Genomic DNA, 14,192 nt, shown 5'->3' with positions numbered 1-14,192 from the left:
TGAATCCTAAACTGCTCCCAATCCTCAGGATTATTGCTTTTTCTGGCCAATTTATATGTCCTCTCCTTGGATCTTATGCTATCCCTAATTTCCCTTGTTAGCCATGGCTGAGTCACATTTTTTGTTTTATTTTTATGCCAAACTGGGATGAACAAATTCTGTAGTTTATCCATTCGGTCTTTGAATGTTTGCCATTGCCTATCCACCATCAACCCTTTGAGTGACATTCCCCAATCAATCCTACCCAACTCGCGCCTCAGACCATCGTAGTTTCCTTTATTTAAATTTAGGACCCTAGTCTTTGAATCAACTACTTCATTCTCCATCTTAATGAAGAATTCGATCATATTATGATCGCTCCGACCCAAGGGGCCTCGTACAACAAGATTGCTAATTAATCCTTTCTCGTTACATAATACCCAGTCTAAGATGGCCTGATCTCTGGTTGGTTCCTCGACATATTGGTCCAGGAAACCATCCCGTAAACACTCCAGGAACTCCTCCTCCACAGTATTGTTACTAATTTGGTTAGCCCAATCTTATATGTAAAGTATAAAAGCAAGGAAGTTAAGCTAAATCTTTATAAATCACTGGTGAGGCCTCAGTTAGGGTATTGTGACTAATGCTGGGCACCACACTTTGGGAGGGATGTCTAGGCCTTGGGGAGCTTGCAGAAGAGATTTACTAGAATGGTACCAGGGATGAGGGACTTCAGTTATGTGAAGAGATTGGAGAAGCTGGGATTGTTCTTCTTAGAGAAGAGAAGGTTAAAGGGAGACCTAATAGAGGTATTCACAATTATGAAGGTTTTTGATAGAGTAAATAGGGAGAAACTGTTTCCGATGGCAGGATAACCAGAAGACACAGATTTCAGGTAAATAGTAAAAGAACCAGAGAGGAGATGAGAATTTGTTTTATGCAGCGAGTTGTTGGGATATGGAAGGCACTGCCTGAAAGGGTGGTGGAAGCAGATTCAGTAGGAACTTTCAAAAGGGAATTGGATAAATACTTGAAGGGGAAAAGATTTCAGGGCTATGGGGAAAGAACAGGGGATTGGGACTAATTGAATAGCTCTTTCAAAGATCTGGCACAGGCACAATGGGCCGAATGGCCTCCTGTGCTGTATGATTCTAAGTTAGTTTGATGTGATTAAAAAATTAAAAGATAGAATTATTAAATAATATATTATCACATCTCTGAGGATCATCGAAAAATGGTTCACATGAATTACCTTTGAAGTGCAGTTATCGTTATGTATGCAGATACAGCAGCCACTGTGGGCACAGCAAGATCCCACAAACAGCAGTGAGATAAATGACCTATTTATCTGTTTTGGTTGCATTGGTTGAGATAGGGATGCCGGTTAGGTCAAGGCAAGGACACTCAGCCCTTATTAGAATAGTCTTACAGGATCTTTGACATCCACCTGAACAGGCAGATAGGGCCTCAGTTTAACATAATTTCCTACAAATTCTCTCCCACCCCCCCCCCCCCCAATCCACAGTCCTCCACCAGCCTCAACCTACACCACCAAAAACAAATTAGATGGGCATTAATCTCATTCTGTTTGTGGGATCTTGCTGTGTGCAAAATAGCTACTGCATTTTCCCACATAACAAGGCATGGCACCACAAAGTAATGCATTATATGTGAGGTTCTTTTTGAGGCATTTGAGAGATGTGATAAAGTGTTGTGTAATATGCAAGGCTTTGTTGAGGTTTTTGAGTCGCCTACAGTCACTATGCACAGTTGCTTCTGTAAACCTAAACTATTCAGATTGGTGTCCTACCAAGAAATCAGCCTCACCATGTAATTATACTTGGCCATTCCAAATGTGAGCGATTTCCCAGTAAGTGATCGAGTTTGGATTTTCTTTTTTTCTACTTTGTGCCACCAAAGCTACTTTTGAGGTTTTGTGCCCTTTTTTCCCCTGTAAATTTCCACTTGTGGGGAGACCAAGATTAGGGACCATTAATATAAGATAGTCACCAATAAATCTAATTGAGAATTCAGGAGAAAGTTTACCCAGAGAGTGGTTAGAATGTGGAACTCGCCACCACAGCAGTAGTTGAGGCGACTAGCATAGATGCATTTAAGGTGAAGCGAGATAAACACATGAGGGAGAAAGGAACAGAAGGTTATGCTGATGGGGTGAGATGAAGAGGGGTGGGAGGAGGCTCATGTAGAGCATAAACACCAGCTTAGACCTGCTGGACCGAATGGCCTGTTTCTCTGCTGTGAATACTATGTAATTCTATGTAAATTGGTAGTGGATGGGTTTCCACACAAAATCAGACACAGGCTCAGTGTGCAGTACTGCTCGGTATTTCAAGAATATCAGAGGTGTGAACTTACACAGTGAAAGAAATCAAATTGTTGGAATGTAGCTTGTAAAGTGTCTGGTCTTCCTTGGCTGAGTATGAGGTGGCAAAACTAGCCATTCAAGGGAACATAAAAAAAAAGATAGATTTGCATTTATATTGCACCTTAGAAACATTTCAAAGCACTTCACATACTGTGGATTACTTCAAAGTGCAGTGACTGTTGGTATGTAGGCAAAGACGGCAGCCATTTTGTCCATAGCAAGATCCCACACACATCAAGGAGGTGAATGATCAGTTAACATTTTTTTGTGGTGTTGGCTGAGGGAGGAATGGCGAGAACGCCTTGCTTTTGGAATAGATTATTTTTGTTGCTCACTTGCGTTTTTCTGAAATTACGTGGAATACACAACCTTCAGTGACGTACAGCTGTAGCAGTTTGAGGCACCGGCTTTCAGTCTAGTTTGATTAACTTTCTCTGAACAGTAAAACAGAGTAGTGTGGAAAGTTTGGTCAAAACAGGCAGTGTACACAGATGTGTTTCTTGGACGTTTGTGCTCCCACTAAATTTCTAAACTCTCAACCACAATGCTAAAAATCCCAGTGAATACAGGCCCAAACAACTCCAACATGCACCTGAACCAAGGGGAATGGACAGACAAGACCTCTAATTAACACCCCATTCAAAGGATAATACATCAGACACTAAACGCTCCCTCAATTCTGCACTGGCATCCAACTTCTTAAAAACCATCACAAGTTGCTTATGTTGGAGGAAGAATAAGAGAGTTCTACTTCTTTTGCCAAGTCTGCAAACCTCCACAATGCCTTGGGGCAGCAGATTATACTCCGTGGCAGACCACTGCTCAGTTAGTGCCCAGTGACTTGATTGAATGAAGTAATGAGGGCACTCTTTATTAAAAGAACCTTTTTACATTTTTAAAAGTTTCTTTTAAATCCCTGGAAGCCACCACAATTGTTTTGTTTTGTGAAATGAGAAATCTACTTTGTGTCCTGCCAATACTGTCAGCTTTGCCAACATTTAGTTTGTTTTTATTTTATTAGACAAAAAGAATTGATTTCAGATTTTTATTTTTGAAGCAGCTTGCCACATTTTCTTCAGAGGTCCCAAGCCTCGGGACCTGAGACTTAGATTTCTTTTTTTAATTAACTACGATTCCCTGTCATCATGAGCAACAGCCAGTGTCGACGTGAGTGATACAGACCATAGTGTCCCGGGTTTAATCCTCGGTCTGTGCTGAGTCTGCAGGTCTCAGCCAGCTGGCAGTTGGATTGGGCCAGTTGCCTTGGCTCTTCTGGGCCAGGCTGGGGAAACAAAGTTAGCACCTTCACCCAGGGCCACTACTCCTGACTGCTTTCTAGTGGCCCCATGGAATGTACGTGTTTGTGTGTGAGTATTGTTGGTGTGTGTGTGTGTGTGTGTTATGGTGTTTCTGTGTGCGTGTATGTTGTTTGTGTGCATGTGTTTGTGTACGCGCGCACGGGTATCAAACGAGGATACTGTGTGTGTGGACTCATGAAAATGGTTTCTAGGATGAGGTACATTTGGGCTTCATGCCTGTAGAATCAGATCAAGAGTCAGTGTCTCAGGAAAGGAGGAGGTAATTTCTTTTTAAACAAAATAATCAATCCTTTTCCACAAATTCTACCATTGCCGATGAGCAGGGGTTTACCTGCAGTAGTTTCAGTGTCATCTGAAGCGTGTCCCACTGAAAACCATTATATCTTCAGTATTGATTCAGCAGCCCGCCGTGCCCATTCCACTCAGCTAACCATTGCCCCAGAAACATTCTGATAGTTTCTCGGCACTGTGTTGAGGTTGCTGGTGATCTCAATTCCCCACCTTCCAGCTGTGAATCTGCCCCACAGTATAAAGAGCTGCTCAGAGGCTGCATTAGTGACTTTACTGGGTTGGCTGTGTTGGGGGAGCTTTGTGTAGGCAGCAGTTTAAAAAGACATGTGTGACGGGGGCTCTGCTTGCACGAGATCAGAACAATATGCAAGTCCTGGCATCCGCCTCCACTCCCTCCACCACTCCCACCTCCCCCTCATCCACCTCCACCACTCCCACCTCCCACTCATCCGCCTCCACTCCCTCCACCACTCCCACCTCCCCCCTCATCCGCCTCCACTCCCTCCACCACGCCCACCTCCCCCTCATCCACCTCCACCACTCCCACCTCCCACTCATCCGCCTCCACTCCCTCCACCACTCCCACCTCCCACTCATCCGCCTCCACTCCCTCCACCACTCCCACCTCCCCCTCATCCACCTCCACCACTCCCACCTCCCCCTCATCCACCTCCACCACTCCCACCTCCCACTCATCCACCTCCACTCCCTCCACCACTCCCACCTCCCACTCATCCGCCTCCACTCCCTCCACCACTCCCACCTCCCCCTCATCCACCTCCACCACTCCCACCTCCCCCTCATCCACCTCCACCACTCCCACCTCCCACTCATCCGCCTCCACTCCCTCCACCACTCCCACCTCCCACTCATCCGCCTCCACTCCCTCCACCACTCCCACCTCCCCCTCATCCACCTCCACCACTCCCACCTCCCACTCATCCACCTCCACTCCCTCCACCACTCCCACCTCCCCCTCATCCACCTCCACCACTCCCACCTCCCCCCTCATCCACCCACTCCCTCCACCACTCCCACCTCCCCCTCATCCACCTCCACCACTCCCACCTCCCACTCATCCACCTCCACTCCCTCCACCACTCCCACCACCTCCTCATCCACCTCCACTCCCTCCACCACTCCCACCTCCCCCTCATCCACCTCCACCACTCCCACCTCCTCCTCATCCACCGCCACTCCCTCCACCACTCCCACCTCCCCCTCATCCACCTCCACCACTCCCACCTCCTCCCTCATCCGCCTCCACTCCCTCCACCACTCCCACCTCCCCCCTCATCCACCTCCACTCCCTCCACCACTCCCACCTCCCCCTCATCCACCTCCACCACTCCCACCTCCCCCTCATCCACCTCCACCACTCCCACCTCCTCCTCATCCACCGCCACTCCTTCCACCACTCCCACCTCCCCCTCATCCACCTCCACTCCCACCTCCCCCTCATCCACCTCCACTCCCTCCACCACTCCCACCTCCCCCCTCATCCACCTCCACTCCCTCCACCACTCCCACCTCCTCCTCATCCACCGCCACTCCCTCCACCACTCCCCCCTCCCCCTCATCCACCTCCACCACTCCCACCTCCCCCTCATCTACCTCCAGTCCCTCCACTAGTCCTACCTCCCTCTCATTCACCTCCACCACTCCCACCTCATCCACCGACTCTCCCTCCATCACTCCCTCCACCACTCCACCTCCCCTCATTCACCTCCACCACTCCCACCTCCCCCCTCATCCACCGACTCTACCTGCACCACTCCCTCCTCCACTGACACTACCTCCTCTCCCTCCACCACTCCCTCCTCTACCTCCACCATTCCCATCTCCCCCCTCATCCAGCTCCTCTCCCTCCACCACTGACACTCCCTCCTCCACTGACTCTCCCTCCTCCACTGACTCTCCCTCCTCCACTGACTCTCCCTCCTCCACTGACTCTCCCTCCTCCACCGGCACTCCCTCCTCCACCGGCACTCCCTCCTCTACCTGCACCACTCCCTCCTCCACTGGCACTCCCTCCTCCACTGGCACTCCCTCCTCCACTGACACTCCCTCCTCCACTGGCACTCCCTCCTCCACTGGCACTCCCTCCTCCACTGGCACTCCCTCCTCCACCTGCACCACTCCCTCCTCCACTGGCACTCCCTCCTCCACTGGCACTCCCTCCTCCACTGGCACTCCCTCCTCCACTGACACTCCCTCCTCCACTGACACTCCCTCCTCCACTGGCACTCCCTCCTCTACCTGCACCACTCCCTCCTCCGCTGGCACTCCCTCCTCCACTGACACTCCCTCCTCTACCTCCACCACTTCCTCCAGACATTTACTTCTCTTCCTGGCACTGCTTTGCCTCGGGGGTGAAACACTTTATGAGATGATATTCTGTGCCTTCTGAGGCATATTCACTCTCTGGCTTCATCCACAGAGGAATCTTCTAGTTCAGCGTTTGGTATTGGAGGTATTTGTATAGTATAAAGATGTATAAAACTGTTGAGTTCACAGAGAAAACAAGTGTGTCTCAACATGCTGTTAGTGAGAAAAATACAAGCACTGCAAATTGTTTCAAACATAGGGTTATTACAACATGGAACGGTTTACCACAAATGAATACAGATGAGGCAGAGAATTGGATAAGTATTTGGAAAAGAAGACCAAAGGGATATGAGGAAAGAGCAAAGAAATGAGATTAGATAGCTCCAGTTGATGGGCCAAATTGTACAATTTTTACAATCTGTAATTTTATTGCACCAGTATGTGCATCTCATTTGCACCATGAAACAAATCTCGGCGCTCTGGCGAGAACTTTTATCCTCAATCAAAAAACCAACTCCCTTACATTCAGAAAATCCCAAGTCCAACAGCTCAACCATTGCCGAAACTCTCTTCAAATGTTTCTTCCCTGCAGTTTTGCACAGCTTGGTCCATGCAACACCTCACAGTGCCAGTTCCCGTGCCATCTCCCTCGTGCATGCTGGTATTCATGACTAGCTATAGCAGTCAATGGTACTTGGCTTTAAACTGACAACAGATCTGACAGTATGTGTTATTTGAATGTGACACCATTGGAAGGTTGCCTGGTGCTACAAATTCAATTAGTTTGTCATCTATCGTGCTCCATGCTAGTGGAAATTTACTCTTAGGAACACACTGGATTTGGCAGCTAGAATTTTTTTTTTAATGACTGCTTGGCATCTATTGCATGGTTGCCAGTTAGGAGAACGGGGTAGTGGGCTTCAGACTGTTTCATGACTCATCAGTCAGTCGGTTCAAAGGCTGAGTATAGATGGGCCTGGCTGCTCGTGTTCCTCCTTTGTGAGTGTGCCAGGTTTTAGTATCTTGGCTGAGAATCAACCAACCCCTTTAACATTACCTTCACGCTCTAGCAATGGACAGTTGGCTCACTTCATATTTAGATCGCTCAAATTTCAATTTTGACTTTTTAAACAGATGTATGTAGTCTTCCCAAGCTTCCTGCCCTCCCTCCAACTTTTTCTGTCACTGCCATCCCTGTACATTAGCGCCTGCATCTGGAGGGGGGTGGGAAAGTAGTCTGGATTTCTTCAGAAGTGTCAAGAATGCCACTCTGAATAAAAGGATGTGCTGATCGGTTGAGCTGAAGGAAGGTGGGAGGAGGCTCATGGGGAACCTAAACACCGGCATAGACCAGTTGGCCCAAATGGCCTGTTTCAGCACTAATTTCTGTTTAATATTGGCCTTGGAGGGGGCTCAGCGCAGGTTCACCAGAATAATACCAGGGCTAAAAGGGTCCTGCCCCATGGCCCTAGCTTTCTTAATTAAAACAAGTGTTGTTCCTCAACCTCACTGCTTCATCCCTTTGCATATCATCAATCTCCTATACACTTGTCACTTACCACTTAGTTTGGTGGTTTTACAAGGTGTATATTAATAAGGTGAACAGCACAAACCCAGTACTCACTGACCCCTGAGAGAGCTTATTCCTTCAGTTTATCATCTCCTTCTGTTTTCTCCTGCCAAGATTGTTTTCAGTCCAACTCACGAATTCCATTATTCCATCAAGCAGCACCCTTTGTATCCTTGTTCCTGTTACCTTAACTTACTGAGCCATCAGGCAGCCTCAATGAAATCTTTTAACCCAAGGCTCCATTGTGGAAAATTAATTGCCTGTCCAAATTCTAATCTTGCACGTTTGCACCAAGTAATATTGTACTGTGCAATAATAAAGGACAGATCTGTTTCAGCGATTTCCCCTTTAGTGATATAAGGGACCTGTTCCACACCGGAGTGGGCGATCCATTGTGGTCGCAAGTTTTTCCAAGTCTTTCTTGTACTTGTACTTGTGCCACTGTTGACCTCCTTCACAAGAAACCACACAGCGATTGTCGTACCATGGGCCAGCTCCTTCTGAGTTTCTTGCATGTTTGCTATCTGATAAACTGAGTTGTCACATAGCCACGGTGCTGAATAAACATTTGCTTAATTTTCAATTTATAAGCAACAAAGTACCATGGTGTGTCCAATGGAATTAAGTTACTTTTGCACATTAAAAAAAAAGTTGAATGTTCAGACTAGTCAATTCATGTGCTACGAAGTGGAGAGATTATATCTGTCCCATAAGCAGCCCTAACACACTGGTCCTTTGTAAGGCAGTAATGAGGTAAACTGCATTCATACATTACTCTTGACAGATAATGAATCGTGCATTATTTATGTAATCACTTTGGCTTTCATTTCAATTTATTCCGGGGATAGGCAGCAATCAGCCTAATTTTCAGCTGTTTTTAAAAAAAAAACCTGCCTGTAGGCTTTGACTTTGCAGCCTGTGTGTTTTCAGGAACAAAAGCAGTGGACTAAATTGCTGCCAATTCCTTCTGAAATCAGCCCCTCATTATCCAAATGTTTGCTTAGCTTAAGAGCCATAGAGGAACAACCAGCAATTATTCCTGGAATTTGCACATTTTCTGAATTCTTTGGGTGAAACCTCGAGAGGTATTTAGCTTGCGAGCCTGTGGACGTTCCTTGAAAGATGACGTTCACCAAGAATTCCTCAGTGCCGTTGCGTCCCTACATGTCTGCAGCCACCCAACATCCTCCCAGGTTCATGACTGAGGGCGAGATCTGAGCCGAACAGGACTCGAGCTGTTCTCTCTCTCTGGCACTGGGAATTAGTTCAGTGATGCTTGGTACCACCACTCTGTTAGGAAGGGAACATTTTGATTCTGTGGGCACTCAGATATTTGGGGGGTAATTTTAACTTTGGTCGATGGTGTAAAATGGGTGTAATCCACTTAGCCACCCGTTATACAGCATACCTGATTTTCCTGACCATTGACAATGGAAAGGAAAATTGGGTGAGGTGTATAATGGATGGCCAAGTCAATATCGCCGAAGTTTAAATTGCCCCCTTCGTTTCTGAACAGAGAACCATTTTCATAGTCATAACGGCACAGAAGGAGGCCATTCGGTCCATCGAGTCTGTGCCGGCTCTCTGTGGAGCAATCCAGTCAGTCCCATTCTCCCACTCTATCCCCGTAGCCCTGCAAGTGTATTTCCCTCAAGTGCCTATCCAGTCTTCCCTTCAAAACATTGAGTGTCTACGTTTCCACCATTTCCGTTGGCAGTGAATTCCAGGTCTTCACCACTCGCTGCGTAAAAAAGTTTTTCCTCACATCCCCCCTGTGTTTCTTGCCCAAAACCTTAAATCTGTGTCCCCTAGTCCTTGTACGATCAACTAGTGGGAACAGCCTTACCCCGTCTAGCCTCATTATTAGAACTGCCTGGTGCCAAGCTCCTCTTATGAGCAAAGTTTTCTATATTGCGAATCCATTGTATTTATTAATCAAATGTTAAATTGAAGCAACTGAATTCATCAAGTAAGTTGGGTTATGCTGTCTGAAAGGCTGCATTCCTATTCAGCACAAATGTTGATCAAATCGCATTATGATTAACAAAGAGTATGTTATATCATCGATAAGGCTGAAACAGAAATTTTAACCGGATGAGATAGATAATATAGTCTGCAATATTGTCCCGTCAGTAAGGAGACTGAAACTTACTGTATTTCTTTGTTCATCTGCAGGAAATTTTATTACATCACAATGTTAAGAGATCCAGTTTCACGCTACCTTAGTGAGTGGAGGCATGTCCAACGAGGAGCCACGTGGAAGACTTCACTCCATATGTGTGACGGGAGGACACCAACGCCCGAGGAGTTGCCATCTTGCTATGAGGGGAACGATTGGTCAGGTTGCACACTTCAGCAATTCATGGACTGCCCATTCAATCTGGCTAACAATCGCCAGGTGAGGATGCTAGCAGATCTCAGCTTGGTGGGCTGCTACAACATGTCCTTTATTAGTGAGAGGAAGAGGGCCCAGATGCTTTTGGAAAGTGCTAAGAAGAACCTCAAAGATATGGCTTTCTTTGGTTTGACTGAATTCCAAAGGAAAACACAGTACTTGTTTGAGCGGACTTTTCATTTACAGTTCATTAAACCCTTCATACAGTTCAACAGTACTCGCGCATCGGGCGTGGAGACCGATAATGAGACGATCCATAGGATTGAGGAGCTCAATGACCTAGACGTGCAGCTGTATGACTATGCAAAGGACCTTTTCCAACAGCGCTTCCAGTACAAGAGGCAGCTAGAAAGGATGGAGCGGCGGATACAGAATCAGGAGGAGCAGCAGCAACAGAAGATCCCTGAGGAACTACCCAAAGAGGAACTGGAAGACCAGGGACGTATACCCACAGAGGATTACATGAGCCATATTGAGAAATGGTAGCCACGGTGGACTACGGCTTCTCTCAAGTTCTTAAAACAATGATGAATGAACTTTTGGTTTTCTAGATCATAATGGATCTTGGAGGTTGAAAGAAAATTTTTATGTCTGTAATTTTAAAATGAATCTGTAAAACAGAGATGTTTGCTTCAGAGCAGTATGGGTCTTTCTAGACCGCCCAGGTGCACAACGGATCTGGATACAGAATCAAGCCAGGATACTCCAGCTGGCCAACCATGTGATCTAAAGGCACTATCTTGTGACCCAATGCAGTGGATGTGTTTAGAGCTATGAGCAATGGACAACAAAACATTTCAACTGCATTGTGGTGCCTGTAAATGCATCCTGCAATGAGAAACTGGTTGTGTTTGTGTCAGCTTAGTGACTGATGCTGTTTAACTCTCAACATGATATGCAGTTGTGTTCATTTTGGATGGTTTCATGGTTTTGAAAATTTTAAAATTCAGGGTTGAAATTTTGTACAGCCACTGGCCAAGTGAACCACTGAGTAAAAGCATTCCGTCTCGTCCAATCCAGTCATTCCCACTCTAGGCCAATCTAATCCTTTTTTTCTCTTTTTTTGCTTTCCAACTCCTTTCCTGAAGGACTTGACTCCTTTACTAGGGTACGGTTCCATGGACATTAGTTGCCCTCCAGTACCTCATGCGAATGATTGTTACTCACGTGTGATCCTTGACGTGAATGCAGGTCGATTATCTAACTGCGGAGGGGACAACTTGGCCAAGCCCCATCCACTCCTCAGCTGGCACCCACACAGAGGTCACCGTATATTAAGCAGGAGTGGGAACCCTGCCCGATTTTTTTATTTTTTTTTAATTTTTTCCCCTTTCTGAAACATGGAGCACCGTGGCCAATTGCAGAGCCCTTACTGCTGCCTTGGATGAGATCAGCTATCTCGGCACAGACTGGGGATCGAACTTTTGGACCTTCTTGATCTGTGTGACTCGGAGACACTGACTTTGTCCCTGAGCCCAGTTCAATTACTAATGGTCATGTTCAAATTGCTCTGTGTTCAGTTTGTTAATGCCATGTAGCAGTTGTGCACACATTCATCTCATCTGAGCCTGATGTTGCGGATACTTAGTATGTTGAGCCAATTCATACGGGAAATTAAAAAAAAGATTATTGTGTTTTTTTTTTTCACTTATCACGGTTCTACATGGTATTGGGAATTCCCTTGATACTCATTTTGACAGGACTGAACTTAAATTAAAAAAAAATCAATATTATACCTTCGCTTCTATAATTTTCTCAGCCATTCTATAATAGTTCATATAGTCCTATCAGCAGGGCAGATAGGCCATTGTAGGTCTTGAGTCTCTTCACTACGACATTGAATGCCACTCTTACCATGCGTTTCATGTTGTTCATGTCAGGCACCAACCTGGAAGCAATTCTAATTGTATGGCATTTCCTGAAAGACATCCAACAACCCGATGGTACATTTCTTTGTGAGTGCAGGCCAATTTTAGATTCATTTTTAAGTCCTGTAGTGCTGGCCCCCTTACTCCATAACCTTGGTCTAATAGAAGTGTTACGTACCAGCCGCTTTGCTTTTAGATCATGGAAGTGTGGCCTAGGACACTGTTTGAATAGAGTATCAGAGCCACTTTCTCAGTCAGGAATTTAACTTGACCATTCTCGAGCATGGTACTTTGAAAGCTGACTTTCAGCGTCACAATGTGGAAATACTGATGGTACTTTCTTAAGAATCCATCACCAGATCTTGACTGATCACAGGAAATGGAGGTGCTTTTTGAGAGGGGTATAATCTTTGTTAGGTTAACCATTTTAAATTATGATAAAGCCATAACATATTTTATAATTCTACCATTTGGAGGGAGCAGGAAATCATATTTCTTCCCCTCTCCATTTTTGAATACTCATGATGGATCATTCCTCAGTACCAATTTCAATAAAGACCAACTAAATTGGATGGGGTGAATGAGCTTATTTGTTGTACACCACTATATTCCCCAACATGTACAACCATAGACTCTCTCACATACACACACTCTTTCTCTCTTACTTCAGAGAAAATTTTAATGAGTCGAAGACAAAAGTGGTTTCCATCTGTACCCGACCTGTTGTGGCTCCCTCTGTTTCAAATATGAGAGTCATTAGAGATGTAAAATATTCCAAATTTGAGTAATAAGTTATTTGTTATATTCAAAAACCAGAGAAGTAATTGAGTAGTCTGCTACTCAGCGATAACAAGTGATGACCTTCTTTCTCTCTGGAGATTTCAGATGGGATCATCTTGTCAAACGGTCTACATTTATAAATGCAAAATCTGTGTAATCTGGATATAAATACTGCTGCTTTTGAAATCCTAATTTACTATTACTTTTGCTCTATTGTTGTCAATGTTAAAGGGTTTTTTCCCCCAAAATCCAGCAAATGTGGAAGTACAGTACCAGGGGCCGCTCAGGATTTGTTTTTATGTTGTGCTTATTCAACCTTCAAAGTTAATCATTTTGCCTGGGCGCGCTTGGTTCCAACAAATGCAGTAACATTTTGGGAGCTAAGTTAGTTTCTGTTTAAATTGCTGCAAAGCCATATATGGAGTCTCTCTGGTTACTGCCAATGAAGGAGCCAGTGACAACTCAGTGCAATTTCTTTTTCCCCAGGCACCAAATTCGAGCATTTAAAGGGGAGGTGTCAACTTTGTAGCGAGTCCTTGGGCAGGCTGTTTCTGGAACAGTTGCAGGTTTCATATGTTATTGTTTGATTAAAACAAAGATGAATAACTTGTAGTGGCAGATGCGATTGGTAATGCAGCTATGTACTCGTGCTCCCAACAGACGTGCTGGCTGTCACTCATTCGGAGTGATGGGCTTTCATTTCGGGTGAAAATTTTAACATGTTTTGATATATGTCACTGAGAAACAAATGGATAAAATAAATGAATATGTTTAAATGGCTTTGCCGTCTATATCACTATCAAACATAAATCACACTTCTAACATTTTCACCAATGTTGACAGTTCTTGTCACTAGTTCTGTCAGGGTGGTTGACTATGTGTAAATATTTTATGATGACACTGCCCCTCTAAATGTATTGGTGACCGAGATGATGGCTTAATTTTAAAAGTGCTCTGATGTTTCCACCTGTCTAGGAAGCCTTGTCACAATCCCCATCAGGGACAGTATATGTGAATGAGCAGGAATAAAATATTTGAACCACTATATGAAAGGGTTAAAGAGAGGCTGTGACACGACAAGTTTTTTTTCTATGAAACCATTTGTAAACTTGTTCCGAGTTGTAAATCTGGAATCAAAATTGCTCAATTGCATGTGTTGTGAGCAATATCTTTAGAACATACTCAGTGAAAAAACTGTAGGAAGTTGGGGGAAATTGGGAAATTGCAATCAATGATATTACCGTTAGGCATTTGGAAGGGTGGCCCATGATTAATG

The 14,192-nt window shown here is 45.2% G+C and overlaps 1 protein-coding gene across 1 annotated transcript in view; it reads left to right on the top strand.

Moving 5' to 3' along the window:
- Positions 1–13,696, top strand: part of LOC147115969 (heparan-sulfate 6-O-sulfotransferase 1-like) — a 356,034-nt gene extending 342,338 nt beyond the window's left edge. The window contains exon 2 of the mRNA XM_085990641.1: positions 10,049–13,696. Coding sequence (XP_085846767.1) covers positions 10,049–10,754 — 706 coding nt within the window. The 3' untranslated portion in view covers positions 10,755–13,696. The remainder of the gene's footprint in view (positions 1–10,048) is intronic.
- The last annotated feature ends 496 nt before the right edge of the window (positions 13,697–14,192 follow it).

The sequence above is a fragment of the Somniosus microcephalus genome, chromosome 6 (assembly GCF_052327205.1).
Source record: "Somniosus microcephalus isolate GS21.2 chromosome 6, FLI_Smic_1.0, whole genome shotgun sequence".
Taxonomy (NCBI): Eukaryota; Metazoa; Chordata; class Chondrichthyes; order Squaliformes; family Somniosidae; genus Somniosus; species Somniosus microcephalus.
This window is presented reverse-complemented; position numbering and strand designations above follow the sequence as displayed.